The sequence below is a fragment of the Megalobrama amblycephala genome, linkage group LG12 (assembly GCF_018812025.1).
Source record: "Megalobrama amblycephala isolate DHTTF-2021 linkage group LG12, ASM1881202v1, whole genome shotgun sequence".
Classification (NCBI taxonomy): domain Eukaryota; kingdom Metazoa; phylum Chordata; class Actinopteri; order Cypriniformes; family Xenocyprididae; genus Megalobrama; species Megalobrama amblycephala.
In genome coordinates, this window is record NC_063055.1 from 26083803 (window position 1) to 26104680 (window position 20878).

Here is a 20878-nt window from a genome sequence, read left to right on the forward strand (position 1 = left end):
AATTAACCTATTAATTAAGGGATGATTGAACATTAATGATGAACACCTGCTGTTAACAAGCAGAATAACTGAAGAAAAGAGAAACACAAGAACTACAAGTGACTACAGCCAAAACCATTTAATTGAAATCAACTGAAGGTAAAAGACATTAAATCTCTATTTCTGTCACATGTCTAAATAATTTCTTATTGAGAATTAACAGAGGTTTAAATGTTGGTGTTTTATTGGTCAATAAATTATGCCACCATCGTGGTGGTCAGGGTTTGTTTTAGTTGGGGTCTTGACCTCTTTATGTTTTTAAAATAATTTGTGTTTGAGCAATTGCAATAGTGTTTCACAGCGATGGTGGCATAATTTATTGACCAATAAAACACCAACATTTAAACCTCTGTTAATTCTCAATAAGAAATTATTTAGACATGTGATAGAAATAAAGTCAATATGGTTAGTAATAAGTGAATCAGAGCTTGAGAGATTTAATGTCTTTTACCTTCAGTTGATTTCAATTAAATGGTTTTGGCTGAAGTCACTTGTAGTTCTTGTGTTTCACTTTTCTTCAGTTATTCTGCTTGTTAACAGCAGGTGTTCATCATTAATGTTCAATCATCCCTTAATTAATAGCTTAATTATCCCATTAACTTTAACTCTGCTTCAGTGTTATTTTAACACTATTCAGAGAGGGACCAAATGTTATCTGAGCAGAGTTGATTTAAATCTGTGGATTTTACTGTGTATTTTGTTATTTTTGGCACACAAAAAGTATTCTCGTCGCTTTAGAATATTAAGATTGAAACACTGTAGTAACATGAACTGTTTTAAATATGTTTTTAGTAGCTTTCTGCACATTGAAAAAGGGAGTGTCATTGCTGTCTATGGAGGCCTCACTGAACCATCGGATTTGATCAAAAATATCTTAATTTGTGTTCCGAAGATTAACAAAGGTCTTACGGATGTGGGACGACATGAGGGTGAGTAATAAATGACATAATTTTCATTTTTGGGTGAACTAACCCTTTAACAGACTCCTAAAAACAGATTAACAAAATATAATTATAATAAAAATATAAAAAATACAGGAAATCATAAATTAATAAGGAAAAAACTGAAGAGATGGTATTTCCTCTTATACACAAGCTTGCCAGAAAACCTTTTTTAGAATGTGACTAAGCAGCAAAACTGAATCTTTTCTTTTTTCTGGAAATAAAAGACATTTGTTGTTGATGGTGACATTAAAAAGACCGAAATGGCAAATGTAATTGCAGACCTCAAATGGCCACTTCCAAGACATTTAAGCTCTTCTAAAATGAAATGCCATGTAAATAAATCTCATATTCATCCCAACTGTATACTGACCTTCATAAGCGGATATTTGTAGCCGTATTTTCAAAAGTGGGGATAAAGAAAGTGTTGTGCATTTACAGTAGAGTGTGTGGGAATAGATGAATTGGTCAGGTCATTATAATGTGTGTAAGTGTGTGTGCCTGTGTTGTGCACAGAGAGAGAGGACACAGGCCACTGTCGCCTTGGCCTGCTAAACATGCAGCTGCTTCAGCTCTGTTTTTCCTCACGTGCCTGGCACTCCAGTTTTATGCAGGCCAGTTTTTAAGGCCAGAACACACCAAGCAGACACCGACGAACTAGTGGCGATGAAAGCAGACTATGGGGTTGGCTCACGTCAGCAGCGTCTGTGTCCAAAGTTGCCCTGATACACCAAACCAACGCTAAACAGCCAACGGCCAAGTAGCACGTCTGTTCTGCGCCTGCGTGAGATGAAATGCCTTTCCGAACTAGCAGGCGGCAGTAGCTGAACAGCCAATCAGAATGATCAGATGGCCCGACAGACCGACGAGCTCTAACGCCGATTCAACATTTCGAGTCGGCCGAAAAAAAGCTGACGAGGACCAACTTCAGCCGACGGTGTGGAACACACTGAGAAAACTTAGTCGGCCGATGAAGAAAAAGTGCCCGACGGCCGACTGTCGGCTTGGTGTGTTCCTGCCTTTAGTCTTCAGCTCAAGCCAACTTTAGCAAACAGGAAATTAATACTGCAGCAGATTAAGCTTGTAATAAATAATCTTAAAGTGCACCTGTTGGCTATGCTGACTAGTGCAGTATTGCTTACCTGGTTAAATCTCCGTGTGAAGGCCACAACGTTAGGTGAAAGGCTGTGCTTCTCCTTCTTGTTCCATCCACAGCTCGCCAGCTCCTAAACAACCAAATAGTTCAGCGGTGTTTTTAAAATGTAATATTTAAGTCTAAGATTTGCAAGTGACATAACACTGCACTGCACTGCCATTCAAAAGTTTGGGGTCAGTAACTCTTTTTTAATGTTTGTGAAAGAAGACTCTTATGCTCACCAAGGCTGGAGTAAAGACAGTAATATTGTGAAATATTAAATATAATTTTTAAAAACAATGTTTTCTACCTTAGAATACATTTTAAAATGCATGAATGTAATTTATTCCTGTGATGGCAAAGCTGAATTTTCAGCAGCCATGACTTCAGTCTTCGGTGTCACAAGAACCTTCAGAAATATGCTGATCCTATGCAGTCCTCCCTATACGGAAAGTATGCAAGATTCATTCACTGCTGTTCACTAAATAACTTTAGTAACTTTAAAAAGAATAAATATACAGGTGCTGGTCATATAATTAGAATATCATCAAAAAGTTGATTTATTTCAATAATTCCATTAAAAAAGTGAAACTTGTATATTATATTCATTCATTACACACAGACGGATATATTTCAAATGTTTATTTCTTTTAATTTTGATGATTATAACTGACAACTAAGGAAAATCCCAAATTCAGTATCTCAGAAAATTAGAATATTACTGAAGACCAATACAAAGAAAGGGTTTTTAGAAATCTTGGCCAACCGAAAAGTATGAACATGAAAAGTATGAGCATGTACGGCACTCAATACTTAGTTGGGGCTCCTTTTGCCTGAATTACTGCAGCAATGCGGCGTGGCATGGAGTCGATCAGTCTGTGGCACTGCTCAGGTGTTATGAGAGCCCAGGTTGCTCTGATAGTGGCCTTCAGCTCTTCTGCATTGTTGGGTCTGGCATATCGCATCTTCCTCTTCACAATACCCCATAGATTTTCTATGGGGTTAAGGTCAGGCGAGTTTGCTGGCCAATTAAGAACAGGGATACCATGGTCCCTAAACCAGGTACTGGTAGCTTTGGCACTGTGTGCAGGTGCCAAGTCCTGTTGGAAAATGAAATCTGCATCTCCATAAAGTTGGTCAGCAGCAGGAAGCAAGAAGTGCTCTAAAACTTCCTGGTATACGGCTGCATTGACCTTGGACCTCAGAAAACACAGTGGACCAACACCAGCAGATGACATGGCACCCCAAACCATCACTGACTGTGGAAACTTTACACTGGACCTCAAGCAACGTGGATTGTGTGCCTCTCCTCTCTTCCTCCAGACTCTGGGACCCTGATTTCCAAAGGAAATGCAAAATTTACTTTCATCAGAGAACATAACTTTGGACTACTCAGCAGCAGTCCAGTCCTTTTTGTCTTTAGACACTTCTGACGCTGTCTGTTGTTCAAGAGTGGCTTGACACAAGGATGTGACAGCTGAAACCCATGTCTTGCATACGTCTGTGCGTAGTGGTTCTTGAAGCACTGACTCCAGCTTCAGTCCACTCTTTGTGAATCTCCCCCACATTTTTGAATGGGTTTTGTTTCACAATCCTCTCCAGGGTGCGTTTATCCCTATTGCTTGTACACTTTTTTCAAACACATCTTTTCCTTCCCTTCGCCTCTCTATTAATGTACTTGGACACAAAGCTCTGTGAACAGCCAGCCTCTTTTGCAATGACCTTTTGTGTCTTGCCCTCCTTGTGCAAGGTGTCAATGATCGTCTTTGGACAATTGTCAAGTCAGCAGTCTTACCCATGATTGTGTAGCCTACAGAACTAGACTGAGAGACCATTTAAAGGCCTTTGCAGGTGTTTTGAGTTAATTAGCTGATTAGAGTGTGGCACCAGGTGTCTTCAATATTGAACCTTTTCACAATATTCTAATTTTCTGAGATACTGAATTTGGGATTTTCCTTAGTTGTCAGTTATAATCATCAACATTAAAAGAAAGAAACATTTGAAATATATCAGTCTGTGTGTAATGAATGAATATAATATACAAGTTTCACTTTTTGAATGGAATTAGTGAAATAAATCAACTTTTTGATGATATTCTAATTATATGACCAGCACCTGTACATTTAATTCATGCATCAGTGTTTTATTTTTACATTTGATTAATTTATTCAATTTCTGCAGAATATAGTAGGATCATTACTATTATTAGTAGGCTAAATTATTGTATTATTATTATTATTGTATTACTGAGTGTTTCAACTCACTGTTGTTGGTTGACAGTAAAATTAAAGTAATCTGAAAGAACAGATTAAGGGGTTGGGTGTAATTTTGGGGTTTTTATGAAAGAACTGAAAGGGTGCGTAGGGCCCCCAGAAGTCTAGGACCGGCACTGTGCTGATCTGGTGCTCAAAAACATTTCTTATTATTATCACAGTTTAAAACTGTTCTGCTGCTTAATATTTTTGTGGAAACAATGATTATTATTATTATTATTATTATTATTATGATCAATAGAAAGTTCAAACCGCATTTACAATATAAATATTAATTAAAATATTAAAATATGTTCAAATTTGTTGAGCATAAGAGACTGTCCGACTAAGAGGAAAGGAATAAAAAGTAAAATACTGTACACACAACAGTTGGAGCACCACAATTTTTACCCTTATTAATGATTTATTTTCACATTTTTATATTTTAAATTTACTATACCATATTTGTTATAGACCTTTGTAGTTCCAGGCTTATTTAGAAATTCCTTCTTAGTAAAATATAGGAGTATTAAATTTTGTACAATAGAAGAGACAAGAATGCAAAGAACAAAAACACATCTCAGCGACAGAAAAGCTTTGCATGGGGACTTTCTCAGGCTTCCTCAGGTTCGCAGAGCTATGGATATGAACACTCTTATAATATTGTGTAGTCTAAGAGCAGATGGAAACATTTGAAGGCTTTTCAGTTTCGACAGACTGAGTGGAGTTTCCATGTGAATAAGCAGCTCAGTCTGGGTACTGTACCTTACCAAAATATGTTAGGTCTGTTTGCTGAAGTCATCACTTTAAGCCACACATTTTGTTGGACTGAACAATCCAGGACACAAGAAGTCTTGTTTGGTACAGACCATTCAAATGTTTGGGGTCAATACGATTTTATTTTGTTAGGATGCATTAAATTGATCAAAAAAAAAAAAAAAAAAAGACAAAAGATGCTATCAAAGATGCTATCATGCAGAGAATCCTGGAAAAAATGGATCACAGTTTCTATTAAAATATTAAGCAGCACAAATCTTTTATACATTGCTACTAATAAGAAATGTGTTTTGAGCATCAAAGCGCATCAGCATATTAAAATTATTTCTGAAGGATCATGTGATACTGAAGACTGGAGTAATGGCTGCTGAAAATCCAGCTTTACCATCACAGGAATAAAGTACATTTTAAAAATACATTCTATAATACAAATAATAGAAACATTTATTTTAAATGGGCTCTATGTAAGTTTTTACTTTAAAGGATTAGTCCACTTTTAAATACACTTTTCCTGATAAATTTACTCACCCCCATGTCATCCAAGATGTTCATGTCTTTCTTTTGTCAGTCGAAAAGAAATGAAGGTTTTTGAGGAAAACATTCCAGGATTTTTCTCCTTACAGTGGATTTCAATGGCTACCAACAGATTGAAGGTCAAAATTACAGTTTCAGTGCAGCTTCAAGGGCTTTAAACGATACCAGATGAGTAATAAGGGTCTTATCTAGCGAATCTAGCGAAAAAAAATACAACTGTTTATGCTTTATAAACACAAAATATCGCCTTGAACGTACTTCCCGTTTCCGCATTCTTCAAAACACTTACGCTGAATGTCTTACGCCTTCCCTATTGTACTTACGGAACGAACGCGGCGCCAGTTTAGTTTTTTTCCGTAACTTGAATAGGGAAGGCGTAGGACATTCAGCGTAAGCGTTATGAAGAATGCGGAAGCGGAAAGTACGTTCAAGGCGATATTTTGTTTATAAAGCATAAACGGTTGTATTTTTTTCGAAAATGAACGATCGATTCGCTAGATAAGACCCTTATTTCTCATCTGGTATCGTTTAAAGCCCTTGAAGCTGCACTGAAACTGTAATTTTGACCTTCAACCTGTTGGTAGCCATTGAAATCCACTGTAAGGAGAATAATCCTGGAATGTTTTCCTCAAAAACCTTCATTTCTTTTCGACTGACGAAAGAAAGACATGAACATCTTGGATGACATGGGGGTGAGTAAATTTATCATGAAAAGTGTATTTAAAAGTGGACTAATCCTTTAATAAATCATAAAAATACCCTAATATGTTAGCAGATGTTTAGGTAACATTCTAAGTTTAGCTACTTGTTTCTCAGAAAAACAATGCTAGAGTCAGATATTCTACTTTGAAAATGTGCGTTCCATGTCGGAATGTCTGTTTTTGTTTTGGTCTGTGCGAAACTGTGTGCTTGAGTTTATCCAATAGTATTTCGACATCACAGGTTGCCAGTTGGCAGAAAACACCACGTATTGTAGCCATGGAAACCAGCAAACAAACTGGGTCAGAGAATCGCAGATTCTAGCTAAAAGCCTCTGAATCCATCTAAATATCTCTATGAACAACAGCATATTAAAAGACAGATAAATCAACTAATCAGCTTACAGTGTGTAGGTCTCCTCAGCTTTCATTGTCAATTGCGCTCCCTATTGTTGCTGGCAACCTGCGTCTTTGAACGAGGAGGCGGGCCAAACAATATTTTGAATTTGGACTGCAGTACCTATTTTGAACACTGGGTGTCATTCCTGCATAGAACCCCTTTAAACTGTAATATTTCACAATATTTGTTTTTATCTTACAAAATCTAGAAAATTTTGATTAGTATATTATTTGTACTGAAATGAGTTTAGCACTGAATGGGTCAAGGTTTAGCTGGTTAACTGATGGTTCGGTTAACCCCTACATGTAGACGTTATAACTACACCATTCATCAAATATACTTTAATTGTTCCATACTTCAATAACAGCCTTTTTGCAAAGTCAGCATTACATTATGATAGAATCACCGAACGATCCCCACTGAAAATCCCCTTGTTAAAATTAAACTTAATTATTTGGAAGAACGATCAGAGCTGCGTGTGCCATAAATACAGCAAAAGATTTAATGAATTAAGATTAAGTTTTTTCTCTTATATCACTAGTTCTTTAGACTGGTTTTGACTTCTGAAAGTTACAGAATGTTTTATAGTCGTCATTTATAGTCATCTCATAAGATTGAAGATTTTTTTATTCCACATAAAACCACTTTCAAGTATACAAACTTTATCTTTCATTCAGACTCTATCATTTCTGTAAAATGACTGTAGCCAAAGAAAACTGTACAGCACACCGCTTTATGCAAAGAGACAGTGTCTGCTCACATTACTCACACAGCACTAACAATTTCGTGGTTGTTCTAGAACCAGCGTACATCTGAAATCTATTAATCCTGATGCCCGTGTCAACTTCACGAACATCTCCTTTTAGAATCCGCAATAATCCCTGAAGCACGCAGTTGAAATATTGATGAATGAATGTATGTGCATGCGGTGGAAGGCAAAAATGCACTTATACTAGTGTTTCCACAGGCCAATGAAACTTACAGGCAAACGGCTCAACAATAACAAGACCACTTTCGTTGTCAAATATGTCAGGGTTGGAAAGACTGAGTGTAATGAACGGGTCCTGAATTAGTGGCTGGGGAGGTCAAACTCAGCATATTTAAAATTAGCTCTTTTCCAGTGGGAACTTCTGCTGCAGGCAAATTAATTCAATGTGTTTCACACTCTAGTCTTCTTCAGAGAAGGAATACCATGATAGACGCTTTGTTACTTTTTATAAAATCAATCAACTGAAAAATGTATGTGTGCAGAAAGGTGCCGCAATGCAAACATGTCTAAAGGAGCGAAAGAGGAAGATTCATCTTGACATAAAACAAGTTTATACTCCACAAATCAGATAATTTCCCTGAACACCAATTAAAAGCATTCTGAGTCAAGAACTGACATTTTTTAGCAATAAAACCATTGGCAACACCACGAGTACAAGAAGATAACCATGACAGCGCTGTCAGCTGTAGAGAAAACCCATTTTCACCCGTGACTGAAGAGACTCCAGAGGGAGGACGGGGTGAAATACTTCTTTGCTGTTTCCAATCCAGACCATGATTTATGTTTTGGAATGCCGAACACATCTTCAAACTGCACAAAAAGCAGATAGGCCTTTCTAACTGCTTTTTGTGCAGTTTGAAGGGCATATCCTTTAATTTAGAAGATTTTTAGATGATATAGGAAGAAGAGCAAAAACAGTGGCCAATACTGAACATTCAACCCTGTTATTGCATCATTTTCCTCAGTACTAAAAAGGGAACATTTGTAAAAACTGTGACATCTAAGCAGCATACTGGAAATTCATTTTCTAAATTGTATTATTTTGCCATATCTTTCAAGCTTTAAACCTTGTTACCAAAATGAACATTAAAAAAATCCCAAACAATTATTTTTCTCTGTTGTTCAAAAACTACAAACCGGCACATGGTCTCAAATTAGTAATAAACTACCGAGTGACAGTTTCATTTGTACGGAAGAGGATTAGGGCCAAGCAATAATAAAAAAATAAAACCATCTCGAGATTAAAGTTGTTAAATTTCAAGAAAAAACTCGTTAAATTTCGAGAAAAAAGTCGAGATAAAATATTGAGAATAAACTCGTTAAATTACGAGAAAAAAACTCGTTAAATTTCGAGAAAAATTTGAGATAAAATGTTGAGAATAAAGTCATTAAATTACAAGAAAAAAGTTGTTAAATTATGAGAACAAATTCGTTAAATTATCAGAAAAAAAGTCGTTAAATTTCGAGAAAAAAGTTGAGATAAAATGTTGGAATAAAGTCATTAAATTACGAGAAAAAAGTCGTTAAATTATGAGATCAAATTCGTTAAATTATCAGAAAAAAAGTCGTTAAATTTCAAGAAAAAAGTTGAGATAAAATGTTGAGAATAAAGTCATTAAATTACAAGAAAAAAGTCGTTAAATTATGAGATCAAATTCGTTAAATTATCAGAAAAAAAGTCGTTAAATTTCGAGAAAAAAGTTGAGATAAAATGTTGAGAATAAAGTCATTAAATTACGAGAAAAAAGTTGTTAAATTATGAGAACAAATTCGTAATTTAACTACTTTTTTCTCGTAATTTAATGACTTTAGAAATACTAATAGAAGGTGCAAGGTCATGCAATCAAATAAAAAAACACCATCATGGTAACACACACGACACTAAAATAATGCAATAAACATTCATTTAAAAACATAAGATGTAACATAAAACCATAATGTACATAACTGATAAGAAAAAAGCCTAAGAAGAAGCATGATTAATAAAGTTAAAAACCACCAAATGTGAAGTGTCACTCAGGGAACTGTGGGAATGTCAGTTTTTCACTGTAAATTATAGATGATTTGCTCTTTTTTACTTAAAAATTTTGTTTATTTAACAGAATTTTACTGTACTTTCTGTCAACCAATAAACAAATTTTTACTGTCACATTTTTAGTCTTTTACAGATAAAATTATAATCAATTACAGTGTAAAACCTGTACATATAACCCTATTACCTATTGTTTATGTTGCTGTTTTACTTCTAAATTTGTACCAAAAGATTATTGCTAGAACATACAAATCCATACAAATTTGGATTTTAAAGGTGCCCTAGAACTTTAAAAAAAAAAAAAAAAAAAAAAAGATGTAATATAAGTCTAAGGTGTCCCCTGAATGTGTCTGTGAAGTTTCAGCTCAAAATACCCCATAGATATTTTTTAATTAATTTTTTTAACTGCCTATTTTGGGGCATCATTATAAATGAGCTGATTCAGGGCTACTGGCCCTTTAATTCTCGTGCTCCCCTCCCACGGAGCTCGCGCTTGCCTTGAACAGTGCATAAACAAAGTTTACACAGCTAATATAACCCTCAAAATGGATCTTTTCAAAGTGTTCATCATGCATGCGGCATGCATGCATCGGATTATGTGAGTATTGTATACTGTTATATTGTTTACATTTGATTCTGAATGAATTTGAGGCTGTGCTCCGTGGCTAATGGCTAATGCTACACTGTTGGAGAGATTTATAAAGAATGAAGTTGTGTTTATGAATTATACAGACTGCAAGTGTTTAAAAATGAAAATAGCGACGGCTCTTGTCTCCGTGAATACAGTAAGAAACGATGGTAACTTTAACCACATTTAACAGTACATTAGCAACATGCTAACGAAACATTTAGAAAGACAATTTACAAATATCACTAAAAATATCATGATATCATGGATCATGTCAGTTATTATTGCTCCATCTGCCATTTTTCGCTGTTGTTCTTGCTTGCTTACCTAGTCTGATGATTCAGCTGTGCAGATCCAGACGTTAATACTGGCTGCCCTTGTCTAATGCCTTTCATAATGTTGGGAACATGGGCTGGCATATGCAAATATTGGGGCGTACACCCCGACTGTTACGTAACAGTCAGTGTTATGTTGAGATTCGCCTGTTCTTCGGAGGTCTTTTAAACAAATGAGATTTATATAAGAAGGAGGAAACAATGGAGTTTGAGACTCACTGTATGTCATTTCCATGTACTGAACTCTTGTTATTTGACTATGCCAAGATAAATTCAATTTTTCATTCGAGGGCACCTTTAAATATCTATGTAGACAGTGTTGCAAAGGGGGATTTATTAATGTTTTTGATAATGTTCTCCCCAAGGCTGCATTTATTGTGTAATTGTTTTCCTGTGATGGCAACGTTGAAATACTCCAGTCTTCAGTGTCACATGATCGAACAGAAATCATTCTAATATGCTGATTTGGTGCTGAAGAAACATTTCTTATTATTATCAATGTCGAAACATTTTTAAGGATTCTTTCATGAAGAGAAAGTTCAACAGGACAGCATTTATTTGAAATAGAAATCTTTCGTAACAATGTAAAATATCTTCACTGTCACCTTTGATCAATGTATCCCTGTTGAATAAAAGTATTAATTTCTTCCAAAAACTGTTTTACTGATCCTAAACCTTAAATCAGTAGTGTATACTTAAATAATACATTAAAAAATAAATAAATCTGATTTTTATTAAGCACTGAAGTTTCTGGCCCTATTTTGTCTCCTACTCAAGAAATCCAAATTCTCAACACACCAAACCAGTGGCTGGGTTTACCAGAATCAACCACACAGTATTAATGCAGCTATGTGGAAAAACAATAAATAACAATAATCCCATGGTCTTTATTAATGGATCTACTCTGGAATGTCTGTGGCTGTAAGTGAGAAATTATTCCAACTAGAGAACTCAAATTCACACTGACCCATTAGTGCACACGGCTCACAGAGATGATGTCACGTTAACTAAGGCCCGCAAAGATGTAGGCCAATCACCATCATACTTTAACACTCACATCACTTATGCTAATTCATACTCTGGATAAAGTTTACACAATCCTGACTCATTGGCCCATTTCTCTGAAAAAGACCAGAGATTCACACCAAGGTCACCATGAATGGAAACCAAATGATTCCAGACTTCATGTTAAGAAAAGCAGCTTGGGTAAGACTAATTGCCAAACAGACTGCCAAACAATTCACTGCTCAAGCATTACACCATCACCGGGTAGACTGTCTGCACTGCAGAGACCTAGAAGAAGCCTGGCTAATATTTCTTCATGATAGAATGGGGATACTGTTTTCTCACCATACTCATATAAACCCTAAAATGTAAGTAAAATCTGTCTTTTTCATGTTATGTAGTCTTTTTATCTGACATTCCACAATTAATGTGTCTTTGACCATGTGATGAAATTAGTTTCCAGTTGTTTTTATAAAAAATATTAATATAAAAAAAATTAATATGATTTCTTGATTTTAAATATTTTAATTCAATTTGATTATTTTAAGTTAATAATAACAACAACCTTAACTGTATAAATAGTAATATATTATTTGAATATGTCCTCCTGCAGCCCCCTTGAAAATTTCCAGAGGCCCCCTAGTGGTTCCCAGACCCCTGGTTGAGAAGAGCATTTATTGCCTGAAAATTTCTTATACATTTTTGGGTCTTCATTCTGTCATAATCATGTGAAATAATAAATATTCATAATCATTATACAGGTTCATAAGTTATGAGTAGTGCCTCTCTGTTTGCTTTATAAGATCCTGAACCTGCCATACAACCATAGACCATAGCAAGATTACATATGAATACTAAACACTTATGTACTGGATAACAGTTAAAGGTTCTCTAAGTGATCCTGGGTGGATGTAACTTCCTGTTGACGTTCGAAGTGTTGTCAAACAAAACAGAGGCTAGCTAGACCCTCCCTCCTCCTCCTTCCCCTCCCCCTCCCCTCCATGCTTCCTGAAACAGTCATGAACCTGCATTTAAAATCATTCTTGTCAGTTATTGGCTGGAGCAGGTTTATTATGATTTGTGGTCCAGGCTGCACCAGTTTGATTTTATTGCAGTTTTCGGAGCTTGTGGCGACTACAGAGACCGCGTTTTTGTGTTCAGCGTTTTTGTGTTCAGGGGACAGGCAGCTAGCGGATAGTGAGGAGATGTTTGCTGTATGTGACAAAAAATGTTTTGGCCTAAAAACGCGTGACATCACTTAGAGCACCTTTAACCTGCTAAATGCCCAAATGTAAATGTCAATTACCATGATGGTGTCTAAGTGCCACCTTATGATTTACAATTTGTAACTTTATATTCTAATCGCTGAACACAGTTTTTGGCAGAGGTCTAACATCCTTGTGTTATTCAGCCTGAGGGTGGCGCTCTAATGTTGATTGACAGGCGCACACAAAATGATATCTTAATATTGGCTTAATGTTGAATTTATTGCCTCAGAATGTTGTTTTAGAATGTTACAAGTTGTGGAGGAATTCCGATGAGGAAAAGAATGTCATTTCTATTCTCAGAACAAACATAAAACAAACAACAGAATCATATAATAAAGGCTATTCAAATGAGCATGTTTAAATTTTCGTTCATTTGATATGAAGAACAGACATGCCAACTAGTTACTGACCTGATGCAGACTAATACGCACATTGATATTGGAAGCGGATTGATATCGTCTTGGTCTGTAGCGAGGTTTACGTAAGGTAATGTGAAAATAAGCTGGGCAGTCTGAAATCTGCCCCAGTGACTCGCAATTAAATGGTTAGTCGCCTGCCGAAGCAATACACTAAATTTTAATATATCCTGATCACTTTACAAATTAAAATAGTCTAGAAAATCCGAGAATATTTGTTACAGAATGCTGAACACATTTACAATTTATAGATATATTCAGTTTATACAGAGGTCTATGTTTTGGATGAATATTTTGGTGGGTCGCTGCCCCACCTGCCCTTACAGACGAGCCACAGCTGCTGAAAACGTTCTACACAAAACCTGCAGTAAACTGTAAAGTTTTCATTATCTGTGGAAAAACTTCTCACTGATCCTGGTCCAAGTCTATCATATCTGTTATGAGTGCCTTTCCATTGTCGTCTTCACATAAAATGTTAATTAAGGAAAGTACTGAGGGTTCTGTAACTGCAGAGGATAAGCTCTGGTTAAAGTAATGGAAGAATGTGGAGCTAGATTCTGTGGGTACTGTGGTCTCTGTGTGTGTGTCATTAATGCACTGCTATAGTGCCACGTCACACTAATCTGTAGCACCAGAGAGCACATGAGATCAGTTCACAGCTGTGGGGCTCATGTGGCTTGATAAACACAGAGGATGTGTATTTAGTTGCCATGGATATCGGTCTCACCTCAGGCTGTATCGCTTTGAATACAGGAGCATCCATCAAAGTGATCTGACTCTGCAAAATAAAAGCTACAATGTTAAACTGACAACAATAAATATAAAAATTCTTTCATAATTTAATAACCTCAAGTTGTTCAAAGCCTATATGAGTTTCTTTCTTTTTTGTAGAATACAAAATGAGATGTTTAGCAGAATGTCGAGGCTGCCCTTTTCCATACAGCAAAAGCAGATGGATACCATTGTCAGCCGTGGTCACCATTTGCTTTCATTGTATGGGAAAAAGTAAATCATTTTTGGGTGAAATATTACATTAATATATGTGCAGAGCACAAAGGTGCAGCAAGTAATTTGTGTTTACATGCAAGTCTTTATCTCATGTGAATGTTACGTAAAATGTTACGTAATTCACCTTTAATAGAGCACAGTGGCTTTCTATAAATATGAAAAGAGCCATAGCAAATATATAGTAATTAAATACTTGACTTGAGTTAACATATTATATTTATGAGATGGAAAGTTGAAATTTAATAACGTCTCGGTTACAAAGGTAACCCTCGTTCCCTGAAGGAGGGAACGGAGACGTACGTCGGATGACCGACGAATAGGAATCTCGCTAGAGAGGCCAATCTACTTCGAGTGTAACTAAACGAGCCAATGCACATTGGCATGCAATCATATGCATCAGCTGCTCGCCTCGCAGCGCGGGTATATAATGAGCAGCAGGTGCGTTGCATCTTCAGGTTTTCGCTGAGGAGCCGAACCCAGCAGGTGGCAGCATCAGCAGGACAGCGCCTGTGGCGACGGGACGTACGTCTCCGTTCCCTCCTTCAGGGAACGAGGGTTACCTTTGTAACCGAGACGTTCCCATTCAGTCGGTCACTTCGACGTACGTCGGATGACCGACGAATAGGAATCCCTACCAAAGCGCCACAGGAGGTGCCCTCTTCCAGTGCTCTGTTGTGAGCCACCTGAACCCCCTTGCCTAAGGACGGTGGGACCGGGCTCACACAGAGAGGGTCGATCACTGTTGTTCCCAAAACCCACTCAGTGAGACTATAGATACCACTGGGAGCGTAACCTTACGTCAGATAAGGAACGCTGCGGAAGCCATATCCTTCCCCGAAGGAGTTATATGGATAAGTACATATGGACTAACCTTGTAGGTTGTACAACATATGGAAGAACTGGGGTGACTCCAACTTGGTGGGTTCTCCCAGAGGGAAAGACACGGGCTTCGATTAGGAGCAACCGTGGAAAGCCGCATATGGGATCCCCGTAGGGTCACACATATGGAACCCAGCCTAAATCCGGTTCTCAAGGATTCAACGGAGTAAGGCCTGGCGACCGACGCTCCGCCACGTCGGCTGCCGAAGGGATGTCGGAGGACTCGACAGGGTCTGCCTTGTAGGGACTCTCTGGAGAAAAGAAGCGCATGTCGCGCAGCAAGCGGACACTAAGCCGGGGCCTCTCCGTGCCTCTGACCTGAGGCGAGAACACGGGAGGAGACCGGCTCCACACGAAGGCTATAGTACCTAGCGAACGTGTTAGGTGTCGCCCAGCCCGCAGCTCTACAAATGTCTGTCAGCGAGGCGCCACGAGCCAGCGCCCAGGAGGATGCTACACCTCTCGTGGAGTGAGCATGCAACCTGAGCGGGCAGGGCACGCCCTGAGCTTGATAAGCCAGGGCGATGGCATCCACTATCCAGTGGGCCATCCTCTGCTTGGAGACAGCCTTTCCCTTCTGCTGGCCTCCGTAACAGACAAAGAGCTGGTCTGAGGTCCTGAAGCTTCGAGTTCTGTCTATGTACCGTCGCAAAGCGCGGACTGGACAGAGCAAAGCCAGGGCTGGGTCTGCCTCCTCCGAGGGCAGCGCTTGCAGGCTCACCACCTGGTCCCTGAAGGGAGTGGTGGGAACCTTGGGCACGTAGCCAGGCCGGGGTCTCAGTACCACGTGGCTGTCGCCCGGCCCGAACTCCAGGCACGATTCGTCGACCGAAAATGACTGCAGGTCCCCTACCCTCTTGATGGAGGCCAATGCAACCAGCAGCAAAGTCTTCATAGACAGAATCTTTAAGTCTGCTGATTGCAAAGGCTCAAAGGGAGCAATCTGGAGTGCTCTTAGCACCAGAGCGAGGTCCCAAGAGGGTATGGAGGGAGGTCGAGGAGGATTTAACCGTCTCGCCCCCCTAAGGAACCTGATGACCAGGTCGTGCTGACCAACAGATTTGCCATCTATGTGGTCGTGGTAAGCGGAGATAGCAGCAGTCTGGACTTTGAGGGTGGAGGGGGACAGCCTACGCTCCAACCCTTGCTGCAAGAAGGAAAGCACGACTCCGATCGAGCATCTTCGGGGGTCTTCTCGGCGAGAAGAGCACCACTCGACGAACAGGTTCCACTTCGAGGCGTAAGCACGTCTTGTAGACGGTGCACGTGCCGAAGTGATGGTGTTAAGTACCTCAGGGGGTAAGTCACCTAGAACCTCCGCGTCCCGTCCAGGGGCCAGACATGGAGTTTCCAGAGGTCTGGACGCGGGTGCCAGAGAGTGCCCCGTCTCTGAGAAAGAAGGTCCTTCCTCAGAGGGATGGGCCAGGGAGGGGCTGTCGCGAGGAGAGAGAGTTCTGGGAACCAGGTCCGGTTGGGCCAGTAGGGCGCAACTAGCAAGACCTGCTCCTCGTCCTCCCTGACTTTGCACAGTGTCTGTGCAAGTAGGCTCACTGGGGGAAACGCATATTTGCGCAGGCCCCGGGGCCAGCTGTGTGCCAGTGCGTCTGTCCCGAGTGTTCCCTCGGTCAGAGAGTAAAACAACTGGCAGTGGGAGGTCTCTAGAGAGGCATACAGGTCTACCTGAGCCTCTCCGAACTCTTCCCAGATCAGCTGAACCACCTGGGGGTGGAGTCGCCACTCTCCTGGCAGCGCAGCTCGTGACAGCTCGTCGGCCACACGGTTGAGCACACCGGGAACATGAATGGCGCGAAGCGACCTCAGATGCTTCTGACTCCAGAGGAGGAGATGGCGGGCGAGTTGCGACATGCGACGGGAGCGTAGACCACCTTGATGGTTGATGTACGCAACGGTCGCAGTGTTGTCCGTACGGACCAGTACATGCTTGCCCCGTAGCAGGCCTTTGAGGCGGCCCAGAGCAAGACGTACTGCCAGCAACTCGAGGCAGTTGATGTGCCAATGCAGATGGGGTCCCGTCCAAACCCCTGACACTGCATGCCCGTTGTACGTGGCACCCCAGCCGGTGGCCGAAGCATCTGTGAATACCACAGCATGCCGGGACACTTGTTCTAGGGGCACTCCTGCCCGAAGAAACAAAGGGTCCGACCACGGGCTGAAGGCTTGGCGGCACTCCTGAGTGATTGGCACCCGGAACGTGCCGTGTAGCCACGCCCATCTCGGGACTCGGCCGTGAAGCCAGTGCTGAAGCGGTCTCATATGAAGCAGACCGAGCGGTGTTACAGCCGCTGCGGCCGCCATATGCCCCAGGAGCCTCTGAAAAAATTTCAGTGGGACCGCTGTCCTGCCGTTGAAAGTATTCAGGCAGTTCAACACCGACCGAGCACGTTCCTCTGTGAGGCGTGCTATCTGTTCGACCGAATCCAACTCCATACCGAGAAAAGAGATCCTCTGCACTGGGGCGAGTTTGCTCTTTTCCCAGTTGACCTGAAGCCCCAACTGGCTGAGGTGACTGAGCACCAAGTCCCTGTGTTCGCACAACTGATCCCGAGACTGTGCTAGGATAAGCCAGTCGTCTAGATAGTTGAGGATGCGAACACCCTGTTCTCTCATGGGAACAAGGGCTCCCTCCACGACTTTCGTGAAGACGCGGGGAGACAGGGCGAGCCCGAAGGGTAGGACCCTGTACTGGTATGCTCGACCTTCGAACGCGAACCTCAGGAATGGCCTGTGTCGCGGAAGAATCGAAACATGAAAGTACGCGTCCTTCAGGTCGATCGCTGCAAACCAATCTCGGGGACGGATGCATTCGAAAATGCGTTTCTGCGTGAGCATTTTGAACGGTAGCTTGTGGAGGCTCCGATTCAAAAGACGCAGGTCCAAGATCGGTCGTAACCCGCCGCTTTTCTTGGGTACAATGAAGTAGGGACTGTAGAACCCTGACCTCATATCGGCTGGAGGGACCGGCTCGATCGCGTCCTTCGCCAGTAGGACTGCGATCTCCGCACGCAGGACAGGGGCATCGGCAGCTTTCACTGTAGTGAAGAGGATGCCCCTGAACTTGGGGGGGCGCCGGGCGAACTGAATCGCATAGCCGAGCCTGATGGTCCGAAGGAGCCAGCGAGACGGACTGGGGAGCGCTAGCCAGGCTCCCAGAGACCGAGCAAGCGGCACCAAGGGGACCACCGGCGTACCCGCCGCGGGGCAGCGAGGTGGAACGCAGGGACGCGGCCCGGGGGGCTCTCTGTATGAGGCGGCCCGAAGCGGGGTCACAGTGTGCTGTGCAACACTTACCTGCTTCCACAGGTGGACAGAGGGAGCAGTCAAGGTTTTGTCTGCCTGCTGCTCGCTGCTGTCCGCTGGCGACAGAAGAGGTGGATGAGAGTGGTGAGGTTCTTGCCCTCCCACTGCCCTCCGAGCCCTCTTCGGACCCGGAGATAGAGGAAACTGCTCTTTTATTGAAAATTTGGGTACCGCTGGTCGTTGGGCCAGCGGCGGAACAAAAAGGGGAAACAAAAGATTCTCCACCCGGCCCTCCTCCGGGGGAAGGAGCGGTGCGGTCACCACCTCCTGAAGAGCAGTCCCATCCATCTCCGGGTCGCCCGTCCTAGGGCCGCTTGGACTTGGCCTTGCCACCCTTCTTTTTAGGGGGTGGCGGGACGGGCTGGGCACCCCGCCCGCGACCGGCTCCACGACGCCGCTTGGATGGAGGCTGCTGCTGCGGCGTGGGAGCGGGGGCGGCCGCAGGGGGGCGCCCTCGGCGACGGGCAGACTGAGGTGCCGCCGGCGGTGGGGGTGCAGCAGCTGACCGCCTCGGCAGGATGTGACTAATGGCCTCAGACTGCTTTTGTACAGCCGAGAACTGTTGGGCAAAGTTCTCGACCGCGTCGCCGAAGAGGCCGGTCTGGGACACGGGGGAATTAAGAAACCTGACCTTGTCGGTATCCCTCATGTCCGCGAGACACAGCCAGAGATGGCGTTCCTGGACCACCATGGTGGACATCGCACGACCCACTGACCGCGCCGTAACCTTCGTCGCACGAAGCGCGAGGTCCGTCGCGGTACGAAGTTCTTGTAGAACTTGCGGATCATGACCACCCTCGTGTAGGTCCTTCAGTGCCTTGGCCTGATGGACCTGCAACAACGCCATAGCGTGTAAGGCAGAAGCGGCTTCCCCACAGGCCTGATAAGCCTTGCCGGTAAGATCCGACGAGTGCTTACAGGCCCGGGAAGGGAGAGACGGCTCCCCCCGCCAGGTGGAGTTAGGGCACAGTTGCATAGCAACGGCCCGTTCCACAGGGGGTATGCGCGCATAACCCTTCGCCGCTCCGCCATCAAGGGTGGTGAGGGAGGAGGACCCACCGACACGGTTTCGGGCAGTAAAAGGTGCCGTCCATGTGCCAGTGAGTTCTTCATGCACCTCCGGGAAGAAAGGCACTGGGGTGGGGGACTGAGAACCAGCCCTTGCCACCCCGAGAAACCAATCGTCCAACCGCGAGGGCTCGGGACACGGTGGAGGATTCCACACGAGCCCGACCCTGTTGGCGGCCCGGGAAAGCATAGCCATCATTTCCGGGTCTGAATCGGGCACAGATGTCACTCCCGAAGGAGGCAGCTGCGCCGAATCGTCATCCCCGAAAGTATCAGGCTCACCCTCCGATGCAGCGATCGACATCTGGTCGTCATGGGGAGCTCCGAAGGATACGGATGGTACACACCTCTGGGGTGGTCCACCGCGTTCCCCCGGCAGCTCTACTGGCTGCGGAGTGCACGAGGGATGAGGGTTCCTAGGGGGTTGGTTCCCCGAAGGAAGCGCGCTCACCATGATCCTCAAGTCACCAGTCCCAGCGCCCGAAGCAACCCTCTGAGGAGGATTGGAACGAGGCGCCGGGACCGGGACTCCACCCCTTTGCAGGAAGTGGAGTCTCGACCGCAACTCCGCGACGGTCATCATCCCACAATGGGTGCATGACTCGTCCACAAACGCCGCCTCAGCGTGCCTTAAGCCCAAGCACGTGATACAGCGCTGGTGACCATCCCGAGGCGCCAGGTAACGACCGCATCCAGAAACACACAAGTAGAACGACATCTTTAAAAAGACGCGAACTACTCGTGTAAGCTCTTTCAGGAACTGCTCTTTCAAGTGCCGAAGCACGCAGGGGAAAGCCGCTGCAGCACAGACAGGGAAATGTGCAGCCTGTCGTGTGCACTCTCTTTGGAGATGCCGCTCTTACCAGCCGTGAAAACAGCTTTTCAGCGCTCTTTAAAGCGCACCGTACCAGCCGTAAGAACGGCTTTCACAGCTGACACACAGCTTTCTTTGCTCAGTGGGCAAAAAAAGAAAATAAACAAAAGGAGAGAATCGGCCCCGCTGCTGTGCTGTTCCACCTGCACCAGACGAGAGAGCAGTAGAGAGAGCTGGCTCGTTCCTTTCACACTCGCTCGTAGATACTACCATGTGTAGTTCGGCTCCGAAGCGAAAAGCTGAAGATGCAACGCACCTGCTGCTCATTATATACCCGCGCTGCGAGGCGAGCAGCTGATGCATATGATTGCATGCCAATGTGCATTGGCTCGTTTAGTTACACTCGAAGTAGATTGGCCTCTCTAGCGAGATTCCTATTCGTCGGTCATCCGACGTACGTCGAAGTGACCGACTGAATGGGAACTAGGCCATTGTGCACTTAAAGTCAGAGACGGAATTGACATGAATAAGTGTGAGCAATGATCTGATAATAAATGCTACT

The 20878-nt window shown here is 42.8% G+C and overlaps 1 protein-coding gene across 2 annotated transcripts in view; it reads right to left on the bottom strand.

Annotated features, from left to right (window-relative positions):
• The window catches only part of ralgps1 (Ral GEF with PH domain and SH3 binding motif 1), a 152608-nt gene that overhangs the window by 112446 nt on the left and 19284 nt on the right, over positions 1–20878 (bottom strand). For both annotated transcript variants that reach the window (XM_048210036.1, XM_048210035.1), the window contains 2 exons: positions 13957–14007; positions 2123–2206 (listed from right to left, as the gene is read on the bottom strand). In XM_048210036.1, coding sequence (XP_048065993.1) covers positions 2123–2206; positions 13957–14007 — 135 coding nt within the window. The remainder of the gene's footprint in view (positions 1–2122; positions 2207–13956; positions 14008–20878) is intronic.